Source organism: Prorops nasuta, unplaced genomic scaffold (assembly GCF_024137725.1).
Source record: "Prorops nasuta isolate Cenicafe-Biocafe unplaced genomic scaffold, Cenicafe_Pnas_1.2 PNAS00009, whole genome shotgun sequence".
In the NCBI taxonomy this organism is placed as follows: Eukaryota; Metazoa; Arthropoda; class Insecta; order Hymenoptera; family Bethylidae; genus Prorops; species Prorops nasuta.
This window is the reverse complement of record NW_027116806.1, coordinates 8,638,796-8,648,767: the sequence shown is the minus strand read 5'-3', so window position 1 is coordinate 8,648,767 and position 9,972 is coordinate 8,638,796. Positions and strand designations below refer to the sequence as shown.

The 9,972-nt window shown below is 44.1% G+C and overlaps 1 protein-coding gene across 2 annotated transcripts in view; it reads right to left on the bottom strand.

Annotated features, from left to right (window-relative positions):
- Nucleotides 1-1,796: 1,796 nt before the first annotated feature.
- Nucleotides 1,797-9,972, bottom strand: part of LOC136776323 (homeobox protein OTX2-B-like) — a 50,865-nt gene continuing 42,689 nt past the window's right edge. For both annotated transcript variants that reach the window (XM_066731755.1, XM_066731756.1), the window contains exon 4: nt 1,797-7,344. In XM_066731755.1, the coding sequence (XP_066587852.1) occupies nt 6,613-7,344 (732 nt within the window). In that variant the 3' untranslated portion in view covers nt 1,797-6,612. The remainder of the gene's footprint in view (nt 7,345-9,972) is intronic.

The window sequence follows — 9,972 nt, the reverse complement described above, 5'->3', positions numbered from 1 at the left end:
AGAGAGAGTGGATGGAATGAAGTTCCGGTGGTGGTAAGCTTAGCAGAGGAAGACAATGGCCTTGAACTTGGCCGAGTGAGAGTCTGCGAGGCACGGCACGGCACGGGCGCGTACACGAAGAGTTAAAATCGGCTTGCGTTTAGCCGGATCCCATTATAACAACTCGGAGTCGACGCGTCGTAAGCTTGTCACTAATACTACCGGCACCACCACTACTGCTACTGTACTACTCTATACTGCCACTGTGTCACCGGGCTAAACCCCGACTTACCTACCTATTCTCGCGACTTTACTACCCCTCCTCTCCCCCCCCCCCCCCTCCTCTTTCCGCTATCTATACACCTCGCCCTATGTACCGAACCTATGATAACCAAAGAAAAAAGATAATCAGCTCGAATCCGATGGATGAATGGACTGGAAGCAGCCTGCGCGATTCGAGAGATATCTCGCGGAAGAGATTTGGGATTAAAGGAGACGGTGCTGTATATACCAGCGAGTGTTTGTCCAGGCTAATGGTACGTGTACGTATATATATATATATATATATATGTGTGTGTGTGTGTGTGTGTGTGTGTGTGTGTGTGTGTGTGTGTGTATGCCAAGGGCAAGAGTATGCCTCTCGATCCTTTGTAGAGGAGCCACCGTAAAGTGGAAAGGTTATTAGCGAATAACGTGAAAGGGTCACCGACGAGAAAGGAGCACGGGCCGATTTGTTATAGCTCGTTAATTTGACGAGTTAGAAAAGTACGACGGATTACGTCGTCAAAAGGTATAGGCTGCTGTGGCACTGCAGCGGAACAGCAGCAGCAGGTAGGCGATCCGTCCAATTAGCGAGCCACCCTCAAACGCCCGATGCGGATGCACCAACAGTGGAAAAGCACCGAAAGGGGAAACCGAAGAGGGAGAGGTGAGGGGGAAGGATAGTATGGGGGTCCTTTGTAAGGACGCTTATGTCGGGTCATTTGCAGATGCGCAACCCCGTGACCTCTGACCCCCTGTCTACTCACCAATACGATAAATGCAACCTGCACCTGCCGTCATCTCTCCATCATCTCTCTAATGGGCTACGTTGCACTCGATCAGAGCCGGTAAATCCTCCGAAACAAAGCCCTGTGACTACGTCAAACACCCCCCCCCCCTCCTCCTCCTCCCACGAAAGCCACAGTGTTGATAAGAATCGTGCTCCAATTAGCAGCGCGATCCTCCCACTTTTCCAACCGATGAAGACAACGATCGGTCCCCGAGTGAGATACTTGAAATTCATCGCTTTGCCGTTTCCGATGGATCTGGCGCCAACTCGACCGAGGCTTTTCGTTAATTAATTTCGAGTGCATTAACGAAATTGCAGCTCGCGGCTATGGGGGGATAACCTCGTGTGTGATTAATGCCGTTCGTTCAAACGGCTACGCAACGCGATTGGTAATCATAATACCGCTGTCCGTTCAAATTGATTAAGATACGAGTAAATAGATGGAAGTAAAATTCGTCGATTCTCTCGAATCTCCATTCCATAACACCTCATTTTTGATACATATTGCTATTTGTATATATATACATATGTATATATAGTAATGATAATAATCTATTACTATAATTGCCGCATGATCCAACGAAGACTCGAGTTGGAATAATTTGCAGCGCGTTCAATCGAGTACTTTGGATAATAATGGTAATGTCAAACTGTGTAATTATAACTAGATGGGAGGAGTAGAGATAAATCTTGACGAGTCGGTACATGGTAGTTGGCAGGTGTTTCGTCGGTAATGAATTGAAGCAGCTTATTAATAATATGCGATTTTGTTTATTCTGACGTAGGAAGATTCTCTGCTGACATGATAGAACAATCATGTATGATACAAGATAACTGTTATTTACATTCGCGTTGAATGATAATATTACAAATTAGCTTAATATCTATGTGCGCACAAATATTCAGCTGGATCTTAATAAGTATTTATCCTCGACTATCCTTATAATATTACTAATATTAACTCATTCTCGTTATAGTTACATTCGTCTACTTCACGGAAATATACAATAAGATTGTATATACGAAATATACACTCACGACTAAAGTATATGCATCTCTCGCACACTCTTGCGAAGGGGGTGGTCGGGGAGGGGCGAATCGGGAGGAAGAGGAAGCGAGGAACGAATAGCGAAGAAGGGAAGGAGGAAAAAAGGAAGAATAGGTGGAAAAAGAGTGATTTTGCTCGGTACGACAATGTTTCAGTGACTTCGTCTCTCGTCGCTCGTTAATTAAACGAGAATATGGGGGGCTTGCGAGATGCGACGCGCGATGCAAGAAATTCCCTCGAGAATCTTTTCGCCAAGGTGTGCGGAGTCTCGGATTAAGGTACCAGAAAACGAGAAAAACATTATAAACTCTCTTTCTTTTTTTCTTTCGCCTCGGCTTAGACTCTTTTCACTTTCCTCTTCAACATACTTTCCACTGCTGCCTGGCTACTGGTCGCTTTTGATAACGCTAGCTGTGCCAATCTTGACCGTAACCGCAATGATAATAATAATAGTAATAATAATAATGACAACGAATGCAGCATTACACAATTACATTACACGTTAAAGTGTGTTAATATCTTTTACACTGCGCGTCTCTAACCCCCCTCCCTCTCATTCTCTCTCTCTCTCTCTCTCTCTCTCTCTTTCTCTTAATCTCACTTTTGTACACTTATAATGTTCGCCGTTAATTTTTTCATCACACTCACACTCATCCATTTTCTGCATTAATCGACAAATCACATAAATATATGCATACACGCTACACACTGCAGGCGCGACTATAATATACAAGCGTTATCAGTGACACGTGTAGAAAATTAAAGAATTGCAAGGAAGTCAATTTTCAGCAAATTTTGTTAAGGAACCTTGGCTCTCGCTGGACTATTAAAAATTTTACATAAAAATTAGAAGATTCTGCCTTAAAGGTTTAACGAAGCTCTAATACACACTGTATATGCACAGGAAACTTAATAGTTGCTGGCTCGGCAGGAGGAAGTGTCTATGTGTGTATAATGCTGAGAAGGATTCGCTGGACAAGTAACCACGAGTTTTGAAATTTTAGTAAACAAAAAATTAATGATTTAGCGACCCGATGCTTGTTAACAAAAATCGTTCAAAATTACTCCTCTAATAACCCCTTAAATTTCTTTACACCCCTCACTGATACACCCTGTACATAAAGGACTTGCATTTGCCATTGATGCGATTCAATCTTTTTTACAAGGTTACCCTTTTCTTTTCTCACTTTTTTTACTTACAACTGACAAAACACTTGCGATAAATTGCGAAACACTCGAGATGCCGATAACAGAATCCAAAAACTCATTAGGAAAGCTTGCGGTATTTTTGGAAATATGCAGTTGGGGTAAAAGTACTGCAGAATTTATACAGAATCGTAGTTGAATTTGAAACACGTAAAAATTGATAATGTAGAGAGAAAATATTTTTCATCGGAAATTGTTGATAAGAGTGAACTATATATACATATATGTGAATTACTATTGTTACAAAGAAAATTCATTGCTGTATTTCGATAAAACGGACCGATATGATAATTCTTGAAGAGAAGAATTACTCTGCATCGAGGAATGGAGCAACAGTGGCATCAAGGTTTCCGTAACGTTTGATCAGTGGCAAGACGAATTGTCCTTGAAAAGCAAGTTACGCAGCTTCTTTCCAGGCCGAAGTACAAAACGTTACACGCCCGTATCTCGTCTAACGATAATTTCAGCGATTACAGTTTGCCTAAACTCGCGCCTCCACCAAACTTTCTCCTTGCCTCTCATATCGCTGGTACTTCGTGTCGCACGATTAATCGCTTGTAAACAGAGGACATACGTTTCTCAATAACTTTTAACTTCGTTATTTATAAATGTTTCTTGTTCGACCTACACCTTAAACGTTACTTCGGAACTTTTTGTCGATGCTATTAATCGTGAATAAAGTAACTCGAGTTTAATTCAATGAATTACTTCTCCTTCGAATGATTAATCAAATTTATATTTAAAGAAATTCATTATTAAAAGATGATAAGTCACGACTGATTGATCGATTACACCGAGAGTCTATTTGCGTTTCTTAGCATAATTCAATGATTTATTCAATTCCAGTAGCTCTCGCTGCTGTACGAATATCTTTGTCAAAGCTAAGCATGTTTTAAATGGAGAACTTGCTGCACTATGTGAACATTTCTCTCGATGTTTCTTGAGAGGAAATACCTAATTATGGGGAGAAATGTCATTTTGACGATGTTGGGAAATATTTTGTTACTGCATGGGAAATCACGTAGGTAAGGATAGAGTTGCAACACGCGCAAAGAGACTCTGAACGAAATAACAAAAGTATACGAGGGACCAAAAAAAATATAGAAACAGATTTCAGATGCAAAGTTCAAAGGGTAATTGGTTTGAAGAATGTTTCTGCGCAATATTCTATTGGAAATGGGGTTTTTTGTTTAATTTGATAATTGTTTAAATAGAATTCACTGATGCAGGAGGAATGGATTAATTGAAAGCAAATTGTGAAATTTGTATAACGAGGTACAGGTCGCTATTGTATAAATTTATATAGCATAAGCAATGAGTAAGAAAAATAGCAAGAATCGCGTATACTGTTGCAAATGCGTTAGAGTGAGAGGAGGATATTCTGAAAATTGAAACCAAAAATTTTTAGCTTGATTAAAACAACGATGATGAATATAAAACAATATTTCTGGAGCATTGCGTGAATCGATTTTAAGGTTTGGGGTTTCGTTTGAATAAAGCTTGGATCAAATTGTATATAACGAAGGTTTTATTAGTTTTTTAATTAATTAAACTGATCTGAAAATATATATGTATCGGAAATAAAATTAAATATGAATTTGGTCGCACAGTTGCGTAAAAGAGTAGTGTCATGCTCTAAATTCTTTGCGATGAAGACACTAGAGTGTTTCTTGATTATCCGACTGATAATAATCCACAGTAGATCTACTTCTATTGTTGAAAAACAATACGATCGGCACCTCTCATCTTATAATATAAAAGATCATATGGAGGGTGGAAAATGAAGAGAGCAAATACCGATCGTTTTCCTATCAAAGTGGCAAATTAATTTATTCCCACTAATTACTTACAAAGTAGACTAAATTTTCACTGACTCTTTTGTACAGATTTCTTTACACTATATAGAATATAGGAAAGAAAATAACTCGTACCTTTTTATACCTAAGCGTATGTCTTAGCTTTAGCAAGAAGATTCGTTTGAATAAAATAAAAAAAGATACTTCGCTCTCTCTATTTTTATCAACAAATTTAAAAGATATAAGATGATGAGATAAAAAAAATTCTTAAATAAAGGCAAAGCATAATTGCGAGCAGCAAGGATAGTGGGAATGAACGGTATTTGCGGTCACACAATGTGGGGGGGGGGGGGGTGGAAACCGCAAAAACCTTCATTACCACTGATCCATTAACGATCTCACTCGTCACAGATAAGATCGGTTTTCTTGCTAAACTCCTTCGCTGCAAAATATCGGTTCGCACATATGTTTCGATAGCGGAGAAAACTGTTGGAAGCTAGTATTTGCGCGCTATAAACTCTCTACATTATCCCGTTTAAGCTTATATTATCATCAAGGGATTCTCCTATATTTTAGGAGAGAATACTGACGAAAGATTCCTATAGATGATTCATTGCACACGTAACGATATATCCAATTATCATTTGGATTGGCGCGTAGTAGAAGAAATCCGCGGCACAATCTGTCAAGAAGCACACTCTTTCCAGGCTTCCATCGTCGTTGCGTTTCCCTCTCTTTCTCTCCGTCTCTCTCTCTCTCTCTCTCTCTCTCTGTTACACGCACAGACATACATACAAACGTACACGCATACACACATACATCACACTTACGCTTCCCCTCTCTCTCTTATCATCGAATCCCATTCCTCAAGGATATCTCTTCAGCATCCGAGAATCTTCAGCAGCGTCGCCGGATGAAATATTGCAATTCGTCGCCAGCGGTTGACGCGGGTACAGTGAAATAATGTCAGCATCGCATATAATATTCTTCCTACCAAAATGGCGGCTGCCGAAATAAGGAGCCTTCCGAAATAGTCGAACGACGCAGCCATCCTTTGAAATATTTCAGCATAATTTCTCAAGTTGATATGCTATACGATTATAGATCCACAAAGCTTATAATTTCCACATCAGTGTTGTGTGTGCGCGCGTGTGTGTGTGTCGAGTGTGTTTTAGCAGGGTCGCCGGAAAGACAAGAATAATGCGCGAAGAACGAAGAGTTTGATAAGCGAAGATTGTATGGTTGAGGAACGCAGGGATTCCTCTTAGGGACGAGAGATCTTAGTCGTCGTGGTTGAAGTGATTATTGGAAGGGTTGATGTGATGAAGACGCCAGTGGAAGTTGTTGTTGTTGACGGTCGTAGCGGGGGTGGAGGAGGAAGAGGTTGTGGTAGCAAGATTGGCGACGGTGGTGATGGTATTGGTACTGTTGGTAGCGTCGGTGGTCGGTGTGACGGATGAAGTGGAGGAATTGTTGCTGATGGAGGTTGTCGAGTCCTGGCGTTGCTGGATACCCGAGGACCTGCCTGAGCGCTATACCAACGTCGGCGGGTACTTCTGCTCCGGTAGGATGTAGGGGTCGTTCGAATCGACTGGCGAACCAGCCATGTCGTTGGACGCTCCCGGATTAACATGGTGCACGGTGAGGTGCTGCATGGTACCCTGGAGGGCCATATTGTGATGGTACTGGGAATGATGGTAGTTGCTCTGGGTACTCGGGTGCATGTGAGAGATCTGGGTTTGATAGTAGTCGCCACTGGGGTATGGGTTCTGGTGGTAGGCGTTGTAGCTCTGACTGGCGTAGCATTGGCTGGCGTTGACCGATCCAGGTGAGGCCGAGCTCCAGAATCCGTACTCGCTGTGATGGATCTGATTGATGGGGGGTGGATAGGTCGAAGACGGCAACTGACTGGATCCTGGCGTCGAGGGGGGTGAGGGGGTTGGCAGAGCGTTGTTCACGCCGTTGGTTCCAGAAGGCGTCACTCCGAGTCTGGGATAGGTCGAGCCAGCGGAGAGCAGTGGCGAGTTGGGTCCTGGTTCCTCTTTCGCGCGAGGCGGTGAGATTGGGGAAGCTCTTCGGCTGCCGGCCGACGAGGAACTGAGGGAGTTCAACTTGGCGCTGTTGGTCCCGCTGCTGCCGTTGCTCTGGCTCTGATTTGACCTTGGCGATGCCTTCGGAGGGGAGGTTTGCTGGGGTTGTTGCTGTTGCTGCTGTTGTTGCTGCATCTGTTGTCTGCACTTGGCACGACGGTTCTTGAACCATACCTGAAATCAGATCGTTTTTGCGATGTTAATTCGTTCGCTTTGCAATTACACAGATTTTACTATAAGCGTGGTTGAGGACGGGGGCTGAAGAAATAAAGGAAGAGCGTGCCATCGTCGGAGCGTCTCCATACATATATAAGGGTGGTAGAAATAGTTGTTCTGGAAGTCTGTTCGGGGAGTTAATCGGCGCAATGGGAAAGTAATCGCGGGCGGACGAGCGTAACATTTCATTAAATCGCAACAATAACGAGCATCGAAGTGAAAAGGGAAGAGGGGGGGGGGGGGGATATAGCTGAAAGAAGCGGCTCCTCTCGCATGCTTGGCCATCCCTCGGGACGTTTTCTAGGTTCCCCATCGACCTGCCGCGCGCATGCGCGTCCTAAACCGTACACTCGCTAAAAGCCCATTCGCTTTTTCGCCAAATCCCTCGCCGACGAGACTCGCTTTTTAACCCACTGTTGCGACTGTTTTAACTCCCCCCCCCCCCATCCCCTGTAACATCCAGAGCTCAGCCTCGTTATATTGGCACGACTTTTAATTATTTTTTCTACCGATACTGCGATATTTTTTTCGCTAACGGACATACACGGGATTACCATTAAGCGCGAGTCGCGCTGTATCTCGTCAGGTTTGTATTTCCCGTCGATTATTTTTGACGGTATAAAAAATGTCGAGTGAAAAGAGGAGTCGAGGTCAGAGTGCACGTACGCCGATTGCGAATCGTCTCGTTAGTTTTGGAGTGTGTGGTAGAGCCAGCAACCCCCCTCCCCATTTACCTCTCTTTTCGTATAGTAATAAAGGGTCGAGCAAAAAGCATCCCCGGCCACTAGGCACACGTATATAGCAGTGGTAGTGGAGAGTCGGAGAAAAAGGAGCTTGGGGATGAGACAGGAGAGAGCAACGCCGGCAGAACGGCGACGACGGTGCAGGAGAGGCTAGAGGCGACCCTCGCATGGCGCAGGCCGCAAAAGCTCGCGCGCTACCCCCCTTAATCGTAATCCGGACACACAATGTGGCTAGGGGTGCGATCCTATGAATCTATGCCTGCTCCTTTAAAACCTCGGGACCCGTCATTATTGTTGTTATTATCGCCGTCATTGTAACAGTTGTTGCGCACGATATAGCGAACCACTGGGGCGGTCGCAGAAAATTCCAAGGGGGTTCTCTTGCCGAGGGTGGCGGCGAGGAGAGGAGGGGAGGGGGGCGGCACCCTTGAAAACGATTGGCCCGAGCCGAGAGACACGCACGCTGCGCGCGTTATTGTCGGCCTAGAGCCAGATGATTCCTCGAGAACTCGTTCCATGCGACTCTCGCTCGTCCATTGTTCCTCGATAAACCTACCGTCCCCCTCTCCCATTCCATTGTAGACTCGCTCATATTTTCTTTTTTCGTATCATTGTTTCTTATTTTATTTTTTTTTCCATATCCCATTTCCTCCTCCAACTGGACCCCCCGTCCCGTTAGCACCGAGCGAAAAGTCGAGTTTTGTCTTCGGCGGCGTCGTCGAATAAATTTTGTCCGGCGAGAAAAAAGGGATTAACTATTTTTCATAACGTAGAAGAAGAAGTTTCGGGCTACCGTGCGACGACGGATAATTCTCGGCTTTCTCTATTCGGACCAAGTTTATGACTTTGGTAGTACCGATCAAGCGTTTTTGCCGCTGCTGAGCTGCTACTGGCTTGCCATTCTCCCTCTCTCTCACTCTCTCTCTCTCTCTCATCCCAACGCGCGCTGATTTATCGCCGAGTTTAAAGCTAAATTATTGCATTGATTTGGCACGCAGAAAGGAATCTCGCCTAAGCCAAGCATTGTTCGCGCATGCTCACCGCAATCTACATTCCATCCATTTCGGATTAATTATCGTTATTTAAAGAGCGAATTTTGGAGGAGGATACCAGCGAGTCTTCCAGAAAATTCTGCAATTCCCAGATTAAAGGTCGTAGAGTTTTCCACGATACGCAGTTATATACATATATATATATATATATATATTATATTCGCACACGTTCAGCGTAATCCAAATTCCATTCGCATTAGATCAATTATCGTTGTTCAAAGATTGAATTCTCGCGGGTCTTGGAGGAAACTGTGCAATTGCCGAGGTCGAAGGTCACAGAGTTTCGGGCGATCCGTGGTGATACGCTATATAGATATATAGGCTGCTGTGGTAGGATCGGGGCGTGAGGGATTAACCACGGGGGATAATGGTGTTTTTCTGTAGGCTGGAAATATTTGTCTGGCGTTAGGTCACTAGTTTGGTCTAGGATGAAAGAGAAGAGGGCAAAGGGTGGGGAAACGTTGTTTGCACAGCAGAGTTTTGAGGTGCGAATTGCATCGGAGCCATCTGGTTTGCATGGAACACACTCGAGGGTTCGGAAGCGCAGCTGCGTTGACACTCTGTTATGACAAATATATTTTCTTATTTGCGCTATTAATACGATCCGTCCAAGGGACGCACACACGTATAGATGTGAGCGCGCGCGCGTGATCGCACAGTCCCACACCCGCCACTCCTGCAAAATGGCGGCTGACATCATCGCTCCGGCGATATTTCACGTCAGCCTCGATAATCCTCAAACGCGTCTTCAGCTATTTTTCATCTTTCAGCGTTCGATGCAAAATCTACGA